Genomic DNA, 22,830 nt, shown 5'->3' with positions numbered 1-22,830 from the left:
TGCCATGCATCAGAATGCGAGGATGCAGATATACTAGCTGCCTTTGATTATGCTATTGTTGATGGGTTGACATCATTTCAATTTCATTAAGCCTGGGAGGAGCAGTTGATTTTACTACTGACTCCATTGCAATTGGTGCTTCTCATGCTATGCAGAGAGGTATTTTAACCATGAATTCTGCAGGAAACAATGGACCCGAGTGTGCATCCATAGTTAGTGTTGCACCATAGATGCTCAGTATGGCGGCAAGCACCACAGATTGCAGAATCATTGGTGAATATGTTCTGGGGAATGGAATGGTACTAAGTGTAAGTACTTTTGTTAGTGTGATATACATTTAATAGGTGAACATTCTATCATAGCACTAATTAATTGGAGGATATTAATCCATGATTTATATAACTTGGCTATGAAAAATTCATTTATTCATATATGTCACACCCATTTTGGTACTTCTTTCTCTTAGTCGACTATTTATTTGATTATGTAACAGGGTAGAGTAATTAATTTGGAGTGAAGTTTTCTCTTGTACATGGAAAAGATGTCACAACTAAATGTGATGAATTCAGTGCCTTGTAAGTTCTGCTCTCAAGCTCATATTTATCTTGTTTCTCCACGGAGAAAATATACAAACCAATAGAATTGTCATTGCATTTCAGGAGATGATGCTTGGACTAGTTTTTCAACCATAGATTGGTGAAGGAAAAGATTGTAGTATGCCAAGCCTTCTCTGCCTTGGGAGAAGCTTTCAGAGATGGTGTCCTTGGGGAAATCACCTTGAATGACTTCCAAATTGATGTTTCTTTTGCTTCACCTTCATCATGAGCTTTAAGTAAGCGGCATTTTGACTAGGTGGTCCAATCATCACTGAAAAATGCACTTACCGGACAATGGGGTCTAGTCAGAATGTCAGACAAGCCTGGGCTTACTCAGGTTCAATAGTTTTCATAGAATTGTACCTTATGGGATCTTGTGGGATTTGCATGGTAACCACTAATATTTCATCTGCAGACCATGAATTTCTTCAACCTTGGATCAAAACTCTCTGTTGTTGATTTGCCTGGATATAGCTCTGGTTATGGGAAGACAGAAGTTAAGGATGCTTGGGAGGAGCTTGTGAGTATGCGGGTAGGACTTGGCCTTTAGTTGATAGTTGCCTATTTCTATTTCAAAATTAAACAGCTAAAATATTGTGGATTTTGGAGGGTGGGTGCATATGACGCCATTGTATCCATTTATGGATCACTAATTATCAGTTCAAACTGTCATTCATCATATCCTTTATCGTCCACAATCCAGAGATAGTATGTATTATTAATTGTTCACTTGACAATTGAAGTATAAATTAATAACTGGAAAAATATCATTTTGATCAGTTGCAGGGAAAGAACTCCTTGCTTGGAGCATTGGAATTACCTTCAAAGAGGCAGCCTACCTAGGTACACCCCAATACTATACATTTACTCATCTATTTATGGCATAAAAATTTATTTGCAGATAAGTACATGATCATTTCATTCTTTAATCACTTCAAGACGGTAGTAAAAAACTTAATTTGTAGAAAAGTACATGAATTTTTCATAGTTTAATCAATTCTTTAATCTGTTCTCATGTAATTGAAAAGAACACCTCTTTTTTAGCAGGTGCCTGCAAAAGATGTGCAAATTTTATATAATGAGGAAGTTAAATAGTTGTATGTATAAAACCATGAAGAGTTAAGATATGTATATGAATATATATGATGATAAGTAACAAGAGTTGCCATTAATTCATCCAATTGTTGCCCAAAAGGTAAGCAGGAAAACAAGCAGCCAACCCATTTACTCTTCTGGGGATGTTCTGACTCATCCCTGTTGGGCATGTCTTGTGTTAAAGACTTTCATGTTTGTCAGGGGCCGCAGAGTGGAAATTTTTGGTTGGACTGATGTTATTTTTCCCTTTTTCCTTTTACAGTTATATGGTTTTTATTCTTTTTTTTTTTTGTTTTTTGTTTTTCTTTTTTGGTAAGATCATTAATGGACTAATAGCTTCTGTAATGGAGTCAAGAAGGCACTTGTAAAGGGAGACTTCTCTAGGGTTTTTACTTCTCAAAAAGTCAATCCGAACACACCCACATCAAACTACACAACCCTATTCCTAACCATCCAATTTGGAGACTTTCAAATTAAAGTATGTGATGATCCCACTTGTGGTCACATGGTGGGTTGTTCTAAGTTGAGAATCATAACCATCTGACACACTATTAATTCTGAACCTTCCACTTTCATATTCACACGCCTCTCCAGTCAGATTCCAGATTGGGCATTAATGGAACTGTGCACCCCATACTGCCACTAGCTGACTAGCAAAATAATATGTAAATTGCATTCACTCTTAATATGGGCAATGGGCAGATCTGACCCGCATTAGTAAGCTTTTTCCTTTTTTTTAATTTCCACTCAGATTTATTTACTTGTTTAAAGTATATAAAATAATTGTCAGAAGAGGGGGGTATCATTCACTTCAATTCAATAGTATTGCATGTTTGAATTACTTATTAGATATATAAATAAGTATTAAGAAAATTATCATGTAAATCAAAAGATTTTGATTCCTATCTTCCACATGATGGCATAATTCATGTCTATTTTTATTACTAATCTAATTCTTATTCCCACATGCCGAACACATCTATTTTTTTCCATCAGTATGATTATTGGGCTAAACCCAGATCTCACTGTTTTTCCTAATAATTCTTACTCATTGACTCACTTTTCAACAAAACAGAAGGAGATATAGTTTAGTGATTGTTCAAACAGATGTTCTGGAAATGGAAATGATGATGAAGTAGACATTCTCCAGTGTCAAGCATAAGAAGAAGATGAACATGTATTTTCAATCATCCAAGCTCGCGGCACAATTTCTTCTTTTGATACTACAACTATAGAGATTACCATGTCTATATATATATTATTATTATTATTATTATTATTGCCATGTTTTGATCATACAGCAACATTTAGCAAGGCATGGCATACTCTAAACCAACAAGGAGCCCTCTAAAAATCAAGAATTTATAGAAAATCTCCTAGGAATGCCTTCATGGTAGTTGAACAGAAAGCCTCCAAACCTAGAATCCATTCTGCAACCAATCCCAAAGCACAAGGTTGAAGTAGGCGATTCGTGCTCATAGTCTTCTTCGTATGCCCTTGAATCAAATGATCGTCTTCTGCTTGAGTTTCGGACTCGAGCATGGAAAATTGAAGGGGTTGTTGGAGAAGACGACCTTGACTGTGATGATGAGGACGATGAGGAAGTGGAAGAGGCGGGAGATGTTGGAAGACTGATTTTCCTTGAAGTGAGCTTATGGAAGATGATGTTCAAGAACCCGGGCTTTGAGTGCCTTTTCATGGAGTTTTTCATGGTGGTGGAATAGTAAGAGGGTGGGGGTGTGAGAGGTGGGAGAGGGGTTTCCGGGAACTTGAATTTAGGGGTACCGGGTTGAGACTCCCATGTGAATGGAACTCCCGCAGATGCTTCCCCATGGTAGACCCCAAATGAGGAGTTTCCCACAGGGACCTCCTTGGCTAAAAGCCTTGAGAAGAACCTGTCATCCTGCTCGATTTTCAGGGTCTTTTGAGAATCATTTGAGCTTCTCCTGCTTGTCATCCTTCTTCACAAACCCACAAAAATTTGAAGACCAAAAAAGCAAAAAGGAAGACAGCTGAGCTAAGAGGAAAACATTTACAGAACCCCTGATCTTCTGAAGGACTGGTTCAAGCTCCTACACCTGAACTTAACACACTGGAGGTAGTACAGGCAAACTTCCTTATATACAGCTAGCATTACAGTAAAATCTGTCTGGCCTATGACCGAGTCCTCATCTCTTGGGTTCCACCTAATAAATCCAAACTTTCTACAATTTATAATCTATAGAACTTGAAAAACATGAGCATGCACTCTTTAATGAGAAAGTCAAATCAGATGTACCTTTGAGAAGCCTGAAAAAACCCAGGGCCCTGCCCATATGAACTGCTAATCCATGTGAGGAGGCACCAATCATCCTGTGTGCCTTACTTAATTCTTAATTGATGGCAGGCATTTGACATTAGGATGTGACATTAACGTGTAATCAAACCAAACTATAATTTAATCAAACTTCCAAACGATGATGCTTATGTTTTGCCGGCTATCATGGTTATTTTACCATCACAATGAAATAACCATTGTGATGTCTTTCAATACACGCATGTGCCATGCTAGTTGAGAAACGATGCACTAAAAATATATTAAAAAAAATGAACTCAAAAAATTCAGGTTTTGTTTGGAAATGTTTTCGATTCCAGAATAAAATTATGTTTACAAACTCAAATATAAAAAATAATTTTCTCGACGTTTTAATCCTTAATAAAAATACATTTAGTATACTATAAAGTTTTCATAATATTTTTCATATTTGTAATTGTTGCTCGGAACTCTAAACCTGTAACAAATTCTTGAAAAACTTTTAAAAATAAAAAACTATTTTTAAAAATAATTTGCAAGCATGAAGTAATGTTTGACTAAACGAACCATATCTCATGCATCAGGGATGAATCTAGAAGATTGAATGAGCAAGGGCAATGCTCCACAAGGTTTAGGGTTTCACCTAAATCAAGATATTGTCGGTGTCAACATCCCATTAATTTAATAAGTGAACCTTATTACATTTGAAAAAGACTTCAATAGAATTTAATTGGCAAGTCAAATCTTTTCTTTTCCCTTTTTTTTTATTATTTTTTTATTGTGATGGTGATGGTGATGGTGTGTGCATGAAACTGATGAAAGAAGTGACCAGAGCCAATGACAGGATTAGACTTTAACAAGCTGTGGGGTAATTCCAATAGAACCTACCCCTAGTGAACCTGCCCCTTGACTCCCTCCATAGCCATTGCTGATAAAAGAATACTAAACAGAACAAAAGGAATTAGGGTAAAGTTCTAGCCCTTACCTACATTTTACAGACACATTAGAATGTTATGCCAGTAATGAACGTAAGTGAAGAGCCAATGAAGAATAATGGCCCATGTCATTATTAATAGACCCTAGAGGCTAGATCTAGAGCAGCTCCCTTGAAGCACATGTCTCTCGTGGTCATTCTGTTTTTTGCATATCTCCTCCAGTCTGATGATTATAGAGAATTTTTTTTTTTTTTTTGATAGGCCAGTCTGATGAGTTAGAGAATTATTAGGAAACAATTTTTCAGACTTAAAATCTGTTGGATAAAAAACCAGTTTTTGGGGAACTACTTGTGAAATAGGTTGTTTTTAAGAACATATTTTAATTATTCTTTAAAGTCTGTTTTAAAAAATAATTATATAAAACGAATAATGATTGAAAATAAAAATTATTTTAAAAAAAATATCTATAAACCCATAAAAAAGTTCGAAAATATTTCAAGCTTTCAAACACTTTTGCTTTCAAAAACATTGTAAAACTATTCTTGAGAAGTGCCATCAAAAAAGTATTTTCGACAATGTTCCCATACGTACCCCTAAATTATGCTAGACTTTTGATTTAGTTGCTATGTTACAAGACATTTTTGTTTTGCATCAGTTGTTGCTTAGTAAGGTGATGAACACTTCTTAACAATCTCCAGTATATAATTAGTTTCTGATCGTACTGAATTGACATAAAGCTAATGCATAAATCATCAAAGGAGAATGAAACAGTCATTGCAGTTATGAAGTCCTAATCATAATAATAGTTTATAGTATTACAGTAACCAAACCACTCATCTATATATGAATAGAAAACCACCACTTTCAAACACGTTCTTGGAAAATTTGGTTAAGTTAGTGGGGAAAGGAGGATTTCAAGTAGGATGGATCCAAAAATTAAGGGTTAGCTATCATGTTTGTTGAGACAATGGTGTCTGATTTGTTGCCTAAGTTCAGTAATATAAGGAATCGAGCAAGAGCTGATTTTAAGGGAGTGTAAAAATTTGACTTCTATGTTTTTAAATTCTATTCTCATGTACCTCAGTATTGAGATAGAGTAAAAACGAGAACTTTAACAACAAAAACACATTCAAATAGGCAAATAATCTCAACTATTTCTCAGGGTAGATAGGAAAAACTATGAAAAGATGAATGGCAAGTCAATGAATTGATTCAAATTTCTTCAACATTCATAAGAAAAATCCAATATATGCAAAGACACTTTATGGAGCTTTAAAAGATATAAGATTATTACTTGATATTAATCATAAATGAAATTTTAATTAATATTTCTGATTATTAAAATATGGTATTCCATATCATATAGGAGAAAATGTTTCCAATACTGTATATGTAGTGAACTCCTTTTAACCATATAAATGTATTTTAAAGTTGTGAGAACCCATTGAGCTCATAAATGGACAATAATTGCATGAGAGGACCGGGCCATTATCCATGAGACAGACGTTATGTCACCATGGAAGGTGATTGGGTAGACAGCCTAATGTGCGGGTTGTTACATGAAATATCTAAAAAAACGAGATGAGATTGGAATAGTGAGTGGAGAATTAACCCAAAGAAAAGGGAAAAAAACACTTAATATCCAGGTAAATATATAAGAGAACAAAGAAGAATATTTTCAGATTTGAAACAACTGAAACTCTACCTCATGCACATATAAGAACAAATATTGGGTCAGCCATTCAAAAACAGGCATAAGAACCCTAAACCTTCAGATTTAAAACTAATAATTAATACTTAAATGGCAATAGGAGAAAATTTCACCACACAATTCAGAATTTTGTGGCTTGCTCACCCTTTGAATGTTGATCATTTACTCATATAATATGGAGGAAGACATAAATGGGTTCCAAAAAAGCCCCAAGATCAAAACAGTATAGCTGAAAGTGATTTCAAAACTGCAAACCAACACAAAGTTTGTTGTACCAATTGATCGAGCTGGGATTTTATGTATTCACCTCTAGAAAAATAATGTTGTCACGTATAATTAAGGCAATAAAAGAACAGTATATACCATCAGTCACCAGTAATCATTACAGGAACAAGACCCATTCCTGAAATGGTGAAAGCGTTTCCGGTCCCTCACAATAATCTCTCTCTTGAATGCATTGGATATAAGCTTCATAGCAGAATGGCAATCACTGCATGTCCGGAGGTTCTTGACGACCCGAATTGTCTTTCCAGGAGGTGTGCTCATAAGTCCAAAAGCAACAGCAATCCTCTCACTATGGTATCTAATTGCACCCTCTTTCTCCTCTTCCTCTATGTCATGTAGCACATTGGCAGTATTTGGCACATGCCCTTGCCCTTTCAATTCCTTTGCAATCTCATCCAAAAATGCATTAATTTGGGTGAATTGAGGATGTGAAGTGTCTCCAGCCACAAATTCATGTACTATATTGTTCACCTCAATTGAACTGCATCCAGGTGTTTTATGCACCCCCCTCTTGATCATTAATTTCCGGCATGTATTCACATCATCCCACCGGTTTAAGGAGGCATATAGATTGGACAAGAATACATAATTTCCACCATCACAAGGGTCCAACTCCAATAGTTGCTGGGTCACCTGCTCACCCAGTTTGGTATCCTTATGAATCTGACATGCCCGAAGCAAGCTTCCCAACACCATTGAATTTGGTTTCATGGGCATGGTCCTTATAAGTTCTAATGCCTCTTTGAGATAACCTGCTCGACCTAGGAGGTCAACCATGCAGCCATAGTGTTCAACTCCAGGTTCCAACCCATAAACTCCAAGCATTTCAGAGAAATATCTTTGACCTGCAGATAACAAGCCTGAGTGACTACACCCACTCAAAATCCCAACAAAGGTCACTCCATCTGGCTTAATTCCTTCCTTCTCCATCGCAATGAAAGCAGCTATAGCTTCCTCACCACGACCATTCATTCCCAATCCTACAATAATAGAATTCCAACAAAAGATGTTCTTTCTGGAAAGGCCATGAAAGACATCAAGGGCTGCTTCCAAAGCCCCACATTTGCAGTACATGTCTATGAGAGCATTACCTAAAACAACATCAATTTTTAACCTTTTTGTTCTTATATAACCATGAATCCATTCACCCATATCCAAAGCGCCAAGATGAGCGCAGGCAGATAGCAAACTAACCATGGTTACCTCAGTCGGCTTCACATTTTCAGATTGCATTTGTTGGAACATAGATATGGCTGTTCCAAACTCCCCACATTGAACATATGCTGAGATCATGGTATTCCAAGAGACAGAATTCCTAGCTGATCCCATCAAAAGGAACAGCTCCTGAGCAGCCACTAGTTGCTTCGACTTACAATACCCATCAATTATGGCATTCCATGAAACTACGTCTTTAACTGGATTACAATCAAACGTCAAACGAGCTGAATTGACATCACCTAACTTGCAATAGCAAGTTATCATGGAATTCCACGAACACGAGTTACGCTCTGTCATATTATCAAACAGATTCCGGGCCTCCTCAACATACCCATGCTTACTCAACGCTGAAATCATCGCATTATTCGCAACAACATCTCTCCTAGGCATTCCCATGAACACCCTCTTGGCACACTTCAAATCCCCAACCTTAGCATAAAAATCCAGCAACCCAGTTTGTAAAATCATGTCATATTCAAAACCCATCTTCATTATCTGGCAATGAAAAGCCTCACCTAACTGGGCTTCACCCGAAATAGCACACGATCGGAGAATCAAAGAAAATGAAGTTTTGCTGGGAAGCACATCATTACGGAGCATCCCACTGTAAAAACCCAGAAAATCCGGACAAACCCCAGATTCCAATGAAACCCGAATCATTGAATTCCACAGAGATGGGTCTGGGCTTTTCAGATTCTGCAAGAAAACCAAAGCGTAGCGAGGCTTCTGAGAACGAAAACATGAAGACAGAAAGTTGGTGACAAGAGAATTTGAATGAAAATAGTCGTTGGTGAGGATTTGACAATGGATTTGTTGTAATTCACTGAGGTTTAAGAAGGCATTTTGCGATCTGAAAGCTAGATAATCAGCGAGAGATGATAGATTTTTGGGAATCGAAGTCATCAATCTTTTGTCATGGTACGTCTTCTACTCTGCTTTTGTTTCAATTTACAGTTGGAACTCCCGCCACAATGTTTGGGCTGGCTCCAAGCCCATATTGAGTAGGTTGGGCCTGCACACAAAGACCATGAATGGGCTCGACACTGACCTCACTTATGTTTGATGGATATCAACATAAATAAAATAATTGAGCTTTGACGAATGATGAGAGAAAATGATTTTAGGTTTTGCTTGTCAACGTCCTTAAAAAAAAAAAAAAAAAAAAAACCCTTTCTGAAGAACCTTATTTTTAAGAATATTTTATACAAAATTACCCTTAAATTTATTCTAAAAGAAACCTTATTTTCATGACAAATTCTTCAAAGAACTACTTTTTTATTTTCCTTTCTATAATACAAACATTTTCCAGATATATCGTATATTGGGAGACGTCAATACGATATTTTTGAGGAGAAACATCGTTTAAACACAGGTCAACACACTACAGAGCACTCTCAAAAATGGCTCCTTTCTTTTAGCCGTTGAAGGGATTCGAACCCCAAATAAAAGGTTTAGGGTTCAACTCATCAAATCACAAGTTTGTCATTTGTTAAATGTATTGCACTTAAAATATTTTTAAAAAAATATTTTAGAGAGCAAATTAATTATAATTATTTTATAATTAAATACAAAAAATTCTTTTTATTAATTACCAAAAATATAAAAATTATCATAATAATTTTCTTCATAGTGTTTTTAATATCATTAATAAATTAATTAAATATTAAAAAATTATACATATATCATAATTTATTTTATATCATTTAATACAATTGAATTAAATGGATCATAATTCCAATATTAATATATATTTTTAAGTTAGACATATTATAATTAAATATCATAATATTATTATGAAATAATATTTTATGTAAACTTATAAAATTCATATTTTTATCGATATATAGATATTATTATCAAATATGATAAATCATATTATACATATATCAAATTCTTTAATAAATAATTTTAAAATATTTATTATATTTATAATTTCATTTTTATGGAGTTTTCTTGTATTTTTATAAATATTAATCAATTTTATACTTATATAGATTTTTTTTTTTTAAATATCTATCAATATATTTTATATATTCTTAAAATCAATAATATATAATTACTGATATTTTCATCGAGGGTGAAGATCAAGTCGGTGGAGGTTTGGCTACAAGTACGAGTGAGGCCTTTAACTTACATGAAATATGACGTAAGAGGAGCTGTGGCGGCTCCACCGTGGAGCCTCTTGGACAGATGTGCGGTTTGAGAAACCTCCAGAGCGTTGGTCCACTCGAAATGGTCAAATATAAAATGATCAATTTTATTCCATAACTCTCTAATCCATTTCTATTTAATAACACCGTATGAAAATTCCTTAGAAAGGCTTCACATTTCAAATTCACTGCTATTGCTTCTTGGAGGATCAAATCTTCGAAAAGCGGTAACTTGATGTGAATTCTTCTATGCATCTTTTGATTTTCACTAGATTTCTTTCTTCTTCCTTTTTCTTTTTTTTTTTTTTTTTTATTATTTAAAAAAAATGGATTTTTTGTTGGTAAGTTTCATCTGAGGCTCTGATCATACTGATATGGTGTCTGATTCTGTTATTTGCATGAATTTGTTTGTACCCATTTGATCAGTTTGGGATTTTTGCGATGAATTTCGGTTTTTAATCAGTATTGAGGAATTCTGCAAATGACAGAAAAAAAAAATTAAAAAAAAAATCTTTTTTACTTTTAGTTTTTTGGATTCTTCTGAAATCATTAAAAACCCACTTCTGTTTCATGGAAGTAGCTTTACTCTGCGCTCTTGTTTGGGTTGGGAGGAACGATTATAGCAAACCCAAAAGGCTATTGAAGCTTTTTATTAACCTTCAGCATTTCTTATTGTAGTAATCCTGGGTTCTGTCTTCAGGATTTGAAAGAGACTGGTTTGTTTGATAATTGTGCTAAGGTTTCCATGAATTTTTGCATTAGGAATATGATTCAGCGTGTTGATTCTAATTTCTTTATTTATTTCAAAGTGTTAATAATGATTTTTGTTTTGGTATTCAGGTTTAAACCCTATTCTGAACGATTTTTCTGCTTGATCACCGAGTATTCGACTAAAGTCTTGTTAGTTTCTCCTCTTTTTTCTTCTCCAGCATAATTCAGTTGATTTTCGAAAGGAAAAACCAGGGAATGCTGCAAGATGTATCTGAGTGCTCAGCGTTCTCTCTCTGAAGTATTTGATGTTGCATATTTACCCCATTTGCCATTCCTCATCTTTGATGAAACTGAGCGCATAAATTGCAGCTCCCTTTCTCTCAGTGCCCAAAAGCAAGATGGGTCAGTAGAGCATAGAATTTGTTGTGTGTTCATACATTACTTGTGTGGGGACGGTTGAGCTTCTTCTACTATTTAGAACCCCTGCTCTGTAAATAGCATATATTGTATAAGCAGACGAGACTCGGGCTTTATTGTGTGTTAGCTTTTGTTTATTGGGATGGAGAGTAAAGGGGCTGTGTTGATGAACAGATATGAATTAGGAAGATTGCTAGGGCAAGGTACCTTTGCTAAGGTTTACTATGCCAGGAATCTTAAAACTGGCCAGAGTGTGGCCATTAAAGTGATAGACAAAGAGAAGGTTGTGAAGGTTGGGCTCAAAGATCAGATCAAGCGAGAAATATCTGTTATGAAACTGGCTAGACACCCTAATGTTTTGCAGCTTTATGAGGTTATGGCCACCAAAAGTAAGATCTACTTTGTTATGGAATATGCTAAAGGTGGTGAGCTCTTTAAGAAGGTGGCTAAAGGGAAGCTAAAGGAGGAAGTTGCATGGAAATATTTTAGGCAGCTGATTGATGCTGTTGATTTCTGCCATAGCAGGGGAGTTTATCACCGTGATCTGAAACCGGAAAACTTATTGTTGGATGAGAATGATAACCTAAAGGTCTCTGACTTTGGATTAAGTGCCATGGCTGAATGCAAGCATCAAGATGGGCTACTCCACACCACTTGTGGGACTCCTACCTATGTTGCTCCTGAAGTGATCAACAAAAAAGGCTATGACGGGGCCAAAGCTGACATTTGGTCTTGTGGGGTGGTCTTATTTGTCCTACTGGCGGGTTATCTCCCATTTCATGATTCAAATTTGATTGAAATGTATAGGAAGATTAGTAAGGCAGAGTTTAAGTGCCCTAATTGGTTCTCACCAGATGTACGCAGGTTGCTTCAAAAGATATTGGATCCAAATCCCAATACTAGAATTTCCATTGCCAAAATCAAGGAAAGTTCTTGGTTCAGAAGAGGATTGAAATCCAAACAGATAAAATCTGAAACAGGAAGCAAGGACATGGCTCCTTTGGATTCAGATGCAGCTTCGGGTCCCTGCAAAAGTAATGGTATGGCTTCTGAAGCAAAGCAAGAGTTAGCCAAACCTACAAACCTGAATGCTTTCGATATCATCTCTATTTCTGCTGGTTTTGATCTGTCTGGCTTGTTTGAGGAACCTTGTCAAAAGAAAAAGGCAATATTTACTTTCAGAAAACCTGCTGCTGTCATCATCTCTCGACTGGAAGAAATTGCCAAGCATCTGAGGCTGAAAGTGATGAAGAAGGATGCAGGTTTCATGAAATTTGAGGGCCTGAAGGAAGGTAAGAAAGGAATCTTGTCCATTGATGCAGAGATTTTTGAGGTGACACCATCTTTTCATTTGGTGGAAGTAAAGAAGTCTAATGGAGATACGTTGGAATATCAGAAGCTACTGAAAGAAGATATAAGACCTGCTCTCCAAGATATCGTTTGGACTTGGCAAGGTGAGGAGCAGCAGCAACAACAGCAGCTTTCCTGACTGTTCTTATATAGTCAGTTCTTTCATGGGGAATGATATATTCTGTTTGGTTGTGTATCTTCATAATCTGCCGTTTCTAAATCTTGTCTTCGCCCTTAGTGTAGTCTACCTATTTAAATAGACTCTGTTCTTTTGGTGCTTGTGCTTTATAACTTCTTTTGTCAAACAGATTGTGATATCTTTCAATCACTTCCTCTTGCTGTTCTTTGTCTGTTTTATAAGTTTACCAGCTATGCTTTTCCTGAAGTACAAACAATCTTTATTTGTTTGCCGATTTAGAAAGATAGAGAACTAATATTCTCGGCCTACACAAGTTTCCTAGTAACCCATTATATGTCCTTGTTTGGTACCCCCTGAAACCAGTTTGAGATGTATTGGTGCTTGAGAAACCAGTTTCAATGACTGAAAGTTTTGAAATGTACTTGGACCATAGCTTTTTTTTTTGTGATCTTAGAGTATGGTTACTCGATTTTTTGCCAGTAATCCTCCTGCATTGTGTTTAAGTTATTGCCAACCTTGACTGATCTGATGAGATATTTGTTTGGGGGGAGGGGGGGGGGAGAGATTTTGGTGACACTCCCTTATCAAAACTTAATTTGAGAGTTGTCCATCAATCCAGCATGTGTGGCCTACGTGTGATTCTTGAGAATTGCAAGAGGGTCTACCTCAATTGAGTTAACCAAAAAAAGAAACATATAGAAAGGAGAATACAATTTATGTACATACAAAATAAGAAATATATATGGATAGGCCCCTTTGCCATCACCTTAGGTTGATGATTTTTGTGACTCTGAGGTGTAGGTTAGTTGATGAGTCATTAGGTTCATGTGGTATGTAGCTACCCAGCTTTTCTAGAGATTCCCTTGGTTGCAGTTAAGTGGGCGTAATCTGATTACCATGACCCTCTATGATTCCTCTTGTCCAGACTGATCATGTAGCATAAATGGCCAAGGACCAACTGTTACCCGGGGAAGGATTTTCTCCCAAACTCAATCATAATGGAGAGTGCCCATTGACTATATATATCATATGGTAAGATAATATCAGTCACTTTGAATTTAGGGTCAGCCTTCCATCTCTGCTTACTGTTTCTTTCTACATTCAGATATAAATAAGTACAATTATTTTATACCTAAATAGTAAATTAGGTTAAAACCCAAGAAACAAATCCGACAGTCATGCTTCACGAAGCCCCACACTATGTAGATAAATACTTTCATGGTATTGCCATACTGCGATCGAGCCTAAATGTCAAATTTTCAAAAGCTTATAACATTTAGAAAAATTGTTTACTCAACGTGATATCAAAACTCCATTTAATTGGAGATCTCAGGTTCAAGTCATCCCTCCTTTATTATTCTGTCTGCGTGATGGGTATGGGGCTGAACATGTCTCTCCTTGTCAATCATCATTATTAAGTCAGTGAGATCTTTCAAGCTGTGGAAGATCACAAGGAACTCAGCATTTTCATTAACAAGTGCACAACACCATCAAGAAAAAGTGGCTGTTTTTCAACACTACAAAATCTAATCTGTGAATTTAAATTAAAGAAAATTGATGCAGTCAAGGAATAGGAATGTAAAAGATTAGAATACATTATTACCAAATGCAGCAATGCTTATTCCAGGATAAAAAGTTTCTTATTCTTTCTCTGTTATCTGGAAGTAAAACACCCAGCATACTACAGCTACACAAAAATGGGTGAATTGGTCAAGTCAATGATCTCAGGATGGACAGTAGCAGCTCTTCTCTTCTTGAAACATGGGTTAGTTCTGTAGGCAGGTGAGCAGCTCAATAGATCTATAACCTCAATTTCACAAGAGGTATCGAGACTGCTGGTTTTTGGTTTACCTCTATCAGCAGCCACTGTAGCTGGCAATTGTTTCATTGTCAGAACTTTATTTTCTTTGCTCAATCCAGAGGTATCTTTATCATCAAGAGTTCCTTCTGTGCTATGAGAAGATGTTCTCACTGGGGAATCAATGAGACAAAATGGTGGTCTATGTTCATCTTTTGAAGTGGGCGAGTCTGCAGGTTGTCTCATGGCGTTTTCTTGGGTCTTTCCAGAACAATGAACTACTTCTGGAGAGGGTGAGTCCCCTGGTTGTCTCAAGCCATGTTCTTCAATCCATCTAAACTGCTCCAGAGCAGTCTCCTCATGGGCCGTTACTTGATCAAATCCATCACTGCTGCTGCCTCTTTCACCAAGTTCTTCTTTCTCATCGCCCCTGGCATTGTCAAAGAAACTCTGATCACTTCCTGAATAGCATGGAAGCTCATCCATGGGAGAAACTTGCACCCTCATGTGCTCTGGCAAGATTGGGCAACCAGCAGAATGCTTTGTATACTTTGTTGAGAAAAAGTTCACTGTGAGGTTCAAGCTGATAACATATAGAAAAGACATGAGTATCTGAGGAGAAACCCATATAGCTTAATGCAGAAAAACACGTCTTATCTATCAAAAATTGGAGGAGAAAATGTCAATACCTCTGCCATGCCGGGAGGGTGAACATGGTGTACGCGAGTTTGATCTTATTGGCAATCCCAGAAAGGGATTTGAAACCTGCAGCTGCCTTTCTGACGGCTAGTGACTCTGTTGGGTGCTGCCACGCCCATTCAAACTGCAAGTTTCAAACAAATTGAACATTCAAATGGGTTGGTAACTAGGCCATAGAGCAAGATAACCCATAGGAGATATTTTTGAACAGAAACTTGAAATTTTGAAAATGGTGTTTTGAGAATTTGTTTTCAAAACAAGGTGATTTTTTAAAGTAAGTCTTAAACTGCTTTTGGGTATTTTTTGTAAAGTGTTATAAGAAATAATTGGAAACTAAGAAAATAGATTGGAAATTTTTGCATTCTACATAGGGCACATTCACAAAGAACAGGTGGAGAAACACGTTTCGAAAACAAAATTTTATTTTTGAAAGCAACTTTAAAATTGTTCTCAAAAACTTATTATTAAGAACTGTTTTGAAAATATTGTCAAAAGATGCATAACATTCCTGAAACAAGAAATGTTTGCAGATTATTCTAATGCTTCTAAAATTGTGAAACAAATGGCTACTCCATTTGAAATTTGGAGCAAGAAATTAAAAATTCAGCTTTAATGATCAAGGAATACAAACCTGAAGAGCAGAAACATTTGTTGGGAAACCATAAATACATAGAACCATTTCCCAAGGGCGCTTCCTCTTGGTTTTCCATGCTCCACACGTTATTTCACCGTTGTGTTGCCTGATTCTACGCCTTGGATTAACTGTAAATCTGTAGTTTGGAAGACAAATTAGAATTCGAGCCATTTGACCATAAGATTAAAACCAAAAGGTTAATATGGATTAGGGTTTGCTGCTAAAGTAGAATAGAAGCGAAGTCTCCACAGCGAAAAATGGTTTAAAAAAAAATGTAATTTAAGGAAAGAAACCCTAGTGGTTCACATAGATACAGACACATACAGAAACCCTATTAATCCTTTTGGGTGCTGAGATATTGCAAGAAAAAAAAAATAGACGATCGTGAGATCCCACGTTTCTTTGCTTCTTCGGATTAGATTTTTCTCAGCAACCAAACAGAATGAAGCGGAAAAAATGGAAAAGAAGGGAAAAGGGGAGGAACCCGATATAGGAGTGGCCTTTGTGCCTGGGGCTGAGGGAAGCCAGTAGATAGCAGGCAAAGAAATCACCGCCTTTCTCCTCTGAATTTAGGGTTTCTTCTGAGATTTCTGATCGCCCCTTTCTCTTCGTCATCACTCTCTGCCTCTCTTTCTCTCTCTTCTTGTTTTCGATGAGAATGAAATTTGACCGTTACTGCATAAACGAGTCGGCACTTAACTCACGTAGTTTGAATCTCTTAAATCCAAAGCCCAACTCGCTTAGGGCCCAACCCGAAGTAATAAGTGTGAGGGAAATTTGATTTGGAAGGAGAAAATAATCCATGTTACAAAGTGAGTTGCCAAAATATTCCTAAGCAATAATCAAGTGTGTCCAAGACCATAGTACATGATGATTTTGAAATTTGATAATTACTTTGACGAATTTAAACGGTGGCATCCATGGGTTGGTGGAATTTGCCCAAATTAAACATTTAGCCTATGTTTGGTTCTTAGAAAATTTGAGGAAAAATGCAAAGGAAAGAAAATAGAGAGGAAAAGTAAAAGAAAAGAAAAAGTGAAGGAAAATAAAAAATAGAATTAAAGATGATAAATTATTTTTATTTGTTATTTCAAATTCATTTTATTTATTTTAACTCACCAATATAAAGATTAAATAATTTTAAAATGCATAAGTTTCTAACTAATTTTAATTATATTTAATTTTCTTTGGAATATTTTATAGGACAACCAAATATGAGAAAATCATTTTTCATAGCATTTTTTTTCTTTTCTTTATACTTTCCGGAACCAAACATAACCTTAAAATCCACTTCAACCAGAGTATTCCCCATTCTTTAGTTTAGTCAATTGTTATTTTTATTCCGTTCATTTTACCTTCGGGAAATACTTATGAAACATATTGGTTTTCCATTTGAGAATATGCTTGAAAAATTATTTGTAAAAAATAATAAAATTTGGACCTTTTAAAAATTTAAATGTTTGGACCTTTAAAAAATATGCTTAAAAGGCTTCGATGTCATCCATAACTTCATTATTTTCTTTCTTCTCTCTATTGCTCCTGTGAATGTGCCGAAGTTGGGGCTCAATATGTAGGCTTGAGACCACCTATTTACAATCCTTAGTGAGCTGGGCTTGCTGTAGCCTAGCCCATGTACAACCCCTGCTTACTGACGGGGTCTCTTGTCATTCCATGTCTGGAACTTAACCTCGATCCTGCTTTAACCAGCACCTTCGTGCATTACTTTCATTACCTTAATACAAGAGGAAAATGTACTACTCTGAATTCATAATCTAGACTATTGAATGAAAGTATGAAAAGCCGAAACTAAGATACAAAGAAATGCGACCTAGGTACAAAGCAATAGAATCATTCTCAAGGTACAAAGCAATGGGACCTAGCGATTTGTGATTAGCTACTACTTTTTGGTATGGTATGGCACCGATATCGTAGGATGACAACCCTAAGCAAAATCACAAAAACTAACCACAAAAGAGAAATTCAGTCTCCAGAAGGCTAAGCCACAAGGAGAAATTCACCCTCCCTTAACATCTTCCCTCACTTCATTGTCTTGATGCTCTGTGAAACCCCCCCACTTTCATTTCACAAACACTCAATCTTGACCCTCCATTACATCCACCTAATTAGTTAGCATTTAGGACTAAGACAAACACTCTAAGAGGCAGCTGATGTTACCCTCTGGAGATTCTCTTTTGCACCACCACACAACATCTACCCACTAAACAAATGAGACTGCTATGTTCCATGAGGTGACAGAAGATCAAAGATTCATTTCTAGGAGCCTCCTAATGTATGAATGAATGTCCAGTAACAAGCCCTGCATATCAGCTAATATCACAAAATGCTTAATAGAATAATATTTACACTAAGAACTTCATGCAACGACAGTAACTAAATGACTTCTGTATGCAGAGATTATTCTCTATACTAGTGTGGGATGCAAAGATGGCAGACTTCAAAGGCTGACAACATTCAGGGTCCTACTTCCACTGTCTGCTAAAAGCAAAATAAAGACTGATGTATTCCTGAACTCTCATTGAAGTAACCTAAAGCATCATTTTAAGTGAAAAAAAAAAAGAAGTTCCTAATCAACACATCATCTAGGGAATATTCACTTGGGAAAAAAACTCAAAACAAACAGCTCCATATTCCCTCTATTCGACCACACAAAACACATGGGGATCAGAGGTTAGAAAGGAACTAACCAGGAAAAATCGATCTTATTAGTCACCAAATAATAACCCCTTTAAGTCTCATATGATCTACCATAATTAAAACTTCCCTCCTAGCATACATGCAACAAACAGAACTAGCTTCCTAATGCTATGTTTGATTTGTGGATAGTACTATGAAAGGGAAAAAAATGCTAATCGAAGTGATTTTCTTATGTTCCAATGTCATGGAGAAAGGTGAAGAAAAAATACTAAGAAAAGGAGTAGGAAAAATGTTAAAATATTTTCCTCCCCATTTTCCTTGGATAAAGCTAAGAAAAATTTAAGTAAAGTGTATTCATCAACAATTTAATTTTATTTCCCTGAACTTTTCTATAGGCAACGAAACAAGAGAAAATTTTTATAAATTTTGCTAATTTTTTTCTTTCCTTACATTTTTCCATTCAAAGTTTCTGGGAACTAAACACAGCCTAAAAATCAAATGAAATACCCTTTTCCTACTTTCATAACTCAAGCTTTTTCTGGTTACAAGATGATCATTCTTTTCCACTGTAATCTGGATATTGATGCATATAATAAGATTAGAGTGATAAATTCTATCATAGGAGTAAGAAAAAGCGCACAGAAGCAAAGGAACAAATTTGAAGCTAGTGTCGAATCCTTTCAAATTGAGGCCCTAACATTCCATAGTTCTGAAATGCCATCTGGGCTCCTGAGGTAAGAAGTCTTCTGTGAAGAAACTGCATTATAGATCATAAATAATATATACTTAGGGTAGCTAAGCCCCATAAATAAACTGCATTTGAAACAAAAGCCACAATCTATACAGAAACAGGAGTACAACAGTAAGGGTTTGTTCGGATCCGAGGAAAAATACAAGGGATATTAAAAGGAAAATAAAATGCTAAAAATTAAGCAGGGAAACGAATCCATGCTTGTCCAGAGTAAGTTCGAACATTTTGATTCCCATTCCAAGATCCAAAGAGGGAATCCCATGGTATTACTATTTCGAATTATCGGCAAATTGCACAGCAGCCAGAAATTCAAACCTGGAAAGTACTAAAATTCCCGAAAGAGAAAAAGAAAATTGAAGAGGAAAAGATCAATCGGAAGGCTTGGAGGACGAAACCAAATGCCTCCAGAGATAGCGCCCGCTTGCCATGTCCACGCATGTCCAGAACCCCGATCCTATTGCCGACAATACCTGCCCGAAAAAGATGAAAACAAAAACACCCTCAGGTCAATTAATTGAATGGAATCCAAAAAAAAAAAAAAAAACACAAAACCCTAGAAAGGAACCTTGGAGGACTTGGGAGTGGAGTCGTGGGGATCATTGTCATCTCGATCACCGTCGGCGGGAGCGTCGGCGACAACTTGAGGTTGGGATTTGAGGTTCCTGAGAACGAAGAATCCGGCGAGGGTGGCGGAGAGGAAGATGAGAATGAGCCTGAGCGGACACATTTCGATTTTGCCTTCTCCGGCGGGCGGAGAGACGCGGTGGGGAACGACCTTTTTGAAGTCAGAATAGGGAGAAGGCAAAGGAGTGGGTGGGTGCAGTTGAAGATTTGTCAACAGTTTGGTTGCGGATATTAGACTTTTCCTTTGCGCATGTTTTTAAATTTCTTCCTTTTTTTTTTTTTTAATAGGTATGGGAGAGTGGCATTATGCTGTGATTCATCTCCCAAATTGGTGCTTTCTCATTGATGATGGGACTTTTACTTCAAATTAAAAATAAAAAAATAAAATAAAATAAAATAAAAAAGGAAAATTGGGTGAACGCTGACGGTGATTAGTTTAGTTTGGTATAATGCGGGTGTAAAAAAATTGATTAGTTTTGTTATATTATAATGTAATTTAGTGCTCCTTTAGGTTTATTTTAAATTAACAAATAGTAAAAAAAAATTATATAAAATATTGTAATTATTGGATAAAAAATATTGATTTTTTTTTTTCTTAAGATTTATTTTTAAAATATGAGTTTATAATTAAAAAAAAAAAGACAATTTAGCTTTTATTAATAGTTACCACCAAATCCTATAACATGAAACCTTATTTTACAATTATGTGATAATATTTTAATATAAGAATAAATGCAGCCTTAAATTGTACAAAAATAAATAAGATCAAATATCAAATACTATAAATTAAGATCAAGGCCTAAATACAAAATAATACAACCATTCTCAAGTGCAAATTTGTGACTGTCAACTTCTGATATGACATTTAAAAACCATTTTTGGGTATAGAGGATAGAGCCTTGACCACTTTTGGGTATGGCATTAAAACCTTTGCACATGGCCCTCTTGCCCTTCAAAATATACATACGGAGTTTCTTTCAAAGTAATTGTTGAAACGTTTCGAAACTTAAGGTTATTCAATACAATTTTAGGCCATGTTTGGTTCCCTCAAAATTTGGAAGAAAAAAGATAGAGAAAAAATAAAATAAAAAATAAATTCAAAGTTAATAAATTATTTTTAAAAAATTTATTTTACTTATTTTCTTCCATGATATAAAGATTATATAATTTTAAAATATATAAATTTTTAATTATATTTAATTTTCTTTGGTATTTTCCTAATGTAACCGAACATAAGAAAATAATTTTCCTTAATATTTTTTTTTATTTCATTTATATTTTTCGGGAACCAAATATAGTATTAGGTTATCTTTGAGATAAAAAGAGAGTTAACAAATCATATCCTATATTTGATTAGTCATAAAATAGAATAAGTTATCTTATCATTTATCTTATATTATCTTCAATCAAATATTATATAAAATAAGTGATTTATATCCTTTGTATATAGAATATGTTAATCCTAACATAAGAGGATATTGGATACATTAATTTAATGATTTAAAGTGACTTAATGACTTAATTTATATCAATTTCAATTTTTTGTTTATTTAATTTATATCAATTTCAATTTTTTGTTTATAAACATAACTTTATATTAAAGTAAGAATAAATTAATTATTTTGACTTAATACTTAATATTAACTTATTCTTACTTAAATTTAAAATTATGTTTTAAAAAATCAAGATGGATATAAATTAAGTCATTAAATCATTTTAAGATAAATTTGTTATTAAAAAATAAGAACTAATATATATATATATATATATATATATATATATATATATATATATATATATATATATATATATATATATATATATATATATATATATCAAATAACATAATATAAAAATTTATTTAGAAAATTTAAATATTATAATCATAAGAGAAATTTAAAAAAAAAACATAAAATATTTAAATGTAATATAATTTTAATTTTAAACATTGAAAAATAATACTTATTTCATTTTTTTTATATATGTGATTTAAATATAAAGATAAGATAAAAATATCATCTCAAATGAATTTAAAGCACGTTTGACAATGATTATTAAAAATGTTTCTAGCATTTCTAATACTTAAAAAATAAAAAATTTCAAATGTTAAAAAGACCAAAAACACTTCCTAAGATCACTAACAAACACACTCTTAATATCTAAAGATATAATATTCTAATCAAAATCATATTCTAAGGCATGGATTTTCTATCCAATAAGATATAACATCTAAGATATACATATCCTATTCTACTCTATCAACCAAATGCAACAACATTTTTATCTACAAATGCTTTTGAAAAGAATTATCTATCAAATGCACATCCAAATAGCACAACCAATAATTTTAAAAATACTTTTTAAGTTTTGTTAAACACTTAATTCTTTAAAAATAAAGAAATAAAAAACCATTATCAATTTTTTTTAAAAAAAAAATTCTCTAAACTTTATCAAACGCACCATCAAACAACCAGGACTTTAGTGCACATTTAAAAACCAGAATTTTTAATTTCGATAAAGTTCAAATCTTCAAAACGTGATTTAAAACAAATTCAAATAAATAAATGAATAAATAAGGTTACCTTAGATATATTACTTATAAGATACTAGTGCTCTAGATGAAAATGGTCCACCATGGTGCGCATGCACTTGTCCACCATGGCGCGCATGTACTTGGCCACCATCACTGTGAAAGCCGACCATCATCTAAGTAATGACACCCATGTCATAGGCAGAATATCTTAAGATTCTAGATAATATTTTTCCAGG

At 34.7% G+C, this 22,830-nt stretch overlaps 5 protein-coding genes and 1 long non-coding RNA gene across 8 annotated transcripts; 2 read left to right on the top strand and 4 right to left on the bottom strand.

The window, feature by feature from the left end:
- The first annotated feature begins 940 nt into the window (after nt 1–940).
- LOC117916039 lies at nt 941–2,066 on the top strand. The gene is made up of 2 exons (XR_004651498.1): nt 941–1,128; nt 1,377–2,066. It is a non-coding gene; the product is annotated as an uncharacterized LOC117916039 (long non-coding RNA).
- An 803-nt stretch (nt 2,067–2,869) lies between these two features.
- On the bottom strand, nt 2,870–3,822 carry LOC117916036. The gene has a single exon (XM_034831841.1). It carries the CDS (start codon nt 3,646–3,648, stop codon nt 3,046–3,048), a length of 603 nt encoding a protein of 200 aa, XP_034687732.1. The 5' UTR covers nt 3,649–3,822; the 3' UTR covers nt 2,870–3,045.
- Nucleotides 3,823–6,781: 2,959 nt separating this feature from the next.
- On the bottom strand, nt 6,782–9,036 carry LOC117917009 (pentatricopeptide repeat-containing protein At1g08070, chloroplastic-like). The gene has a single exon (XM_034833246.1). It carries the CDS (start codon nt 9,034–9,036, stop codon nt 7,000–7,002), a length of 2,037 nt encoding a protein of 678 aa, XP_034689137.1. The 3' UTR covers nt 6,782–6,999.
- A 1,369-nt stretch (nt 9,037–10,405) lies between these two features.
- LOC117916363 (CBL-interacting serine/threonine-protein kinase 10) lies at nt 10,406–13,146 on the top strand. Of its 3 annotated transcripts, none has more exons than XM_034832319.1 (2): nt 10,406–10,510; nt 11,124–13,146. In XM_034832319.1, the coding sequence occupies exon 2, from the start codon at nt 11,554–11,556 to the stop codon at nt 12,898–12,900; it is 1,347 nt and encodes a 448-aa protein (XP_034688210.1). In that variant the 5' UTR covers nt 10,406–10,510; nt 11,124–11,553; the 3' UTR covers nt 12,901–13,146. The 3 variants fall into 3 exon arrangements, with proteins under 3 accessions (XP_034688210.1, XP_034688212.1, XP_034688211.1); XM_034832321.1 differs by lacking the exon at nt 10,406–10,510 and adding an exon at nt 10,780–10,999; XM_034832320.1 differs by lacking the exon at nt 10,406–10,510 and adding an exon at nt 10,780–11,022.
- A 1,201-nt stretch (nt 13,147–14,347) lies between these two features.
- LOC117916365 (structure-specific endonuclease subunit SLX1 homolog 2) lies at nt 14,348–16,982 on the bottom strand. The gene is made up of 4 exons (XM_034832322.1): nt 16,516–16,982; nt 16,029–16,167; nt 15,388–15,521; nt 14,348–15,281 (listed from the first exon to the last, which is right to left on the bottom strand). The coding sequence occupies exons 1-4, from the start codon at nt 16,644–16,646 to the stop codon at nt 14,588–14,590; spliced, it is 1,098 nt and encodes a 365-aa protein (XP_034688213.1). The 5' UTR covers nt 16,647–16,982; the 3' UTR covers nt 14,348–14,587.
- A 2,485-nt stretch (nt 16,983–19,467) lies between these two features.
- On the bottom strand, nt 19,468–20,283 carry LOC117916491. The gene is made up of 2 exons (XM_034832558.1): nt 20,003–20,283; nt 19,468–19,907 (listed from the first exon to the last, which is right to left on the bottom strand). Exons 1-2 carry the CDS (start codon nt 20,162–20,164, stop codon nt 19,806–19,808), a joined length of 264 nt encoding a protein of 87 aa, XP_034688449.1. The 5' UTR covers nt 20,165–20,283; the 3' UTR covers nt 19,468–19,805.
- Nucleotides 20,284–22,830: the final 2,547 nt, after the last annotated feature.

The sequence above is a fragment of the Vitis riparia genome, chromosome 6, assembly GCF_004353265.1.
Source record: "Vitis riparia cultivar Riparia Gloire de Montpellier isolate 1030 chromosome 6, EGFV_Vit.rip_1.0, whole genome shotgun sequence".
NCBI classification, from domain to species: domain Eukaryota; kingdom Viridiplantae; phylum Streptophyta; class Magnoliopsida; order Vitales; family Vitaceae; genus Vitis; species Vitis riparia.
The sequence above is the reverse complement of the archived record's forward strand: the minus strand, read 5'-3'. Positions and strand labels throughout refer to the sequence as shown.

Excerpts from the sequence above, each read along its gene's own strand:
- LOC117916365 (XM_034832322.1), bottom strand. The coding sequence starts at position 16,646 with ATGACGAAGAGAAAGGGGCGATCAGAAATCTCAGAAGAAACCCTAAAT. Across the intron at positions 16,168-16,515 it reads AAAGGCCACTCCTATATCGG|ATTTACAGTTAATCCAAGGC; the intron begins GTTCCTCCCCTT and ends TCCAAACTACAG. Across the intron at positions 15,522-16,028 it reads CAAATGTTTCTGCTCTTCAG|TTTGAATGGGCGTGGCAGCA; the intron begins GTTTGTATTCCT and ends TGAAACTTGCAG.
- LOC117916491 (XM_034832558.1), bottom strand. The coding sequence starts at position 20,164 with ATGTGTCCGCTCAGGCTCATTCTCATCTTCCTCTCCGCCACCCTCGCC. Across the intron at positions 19,908-20,002 it reads CCACTCCCAAGTCCTCCAAG|GTATTGTCGGCAATAGGATC; the intron begins GTTCCTTTCTAG and ends TTTTTCGGGCAG.
- LOC117916363 (XM_034832319.1), top strand. The coding sequence starts at position 11,554 with ATGGAGAGTAAAGGGGCTGTGTTGATGAACAGATATGAATTAGGAAGA.
- LOC117916036 (XM_034831841.1), bottom strand. The coding sequence starts at position 3,648 with ATGACAAGCAGGAGAAGCTCAAATGATTCTCAAAAGACCCTGAAAATC.
- LOC117917009 (XM_034833246.1), bottom strand. The coding sequence starts at position 9,036 with ATGACTTCGATTCCCAAAAATCTATCATCTCTCGCTGATTATCTAGCT.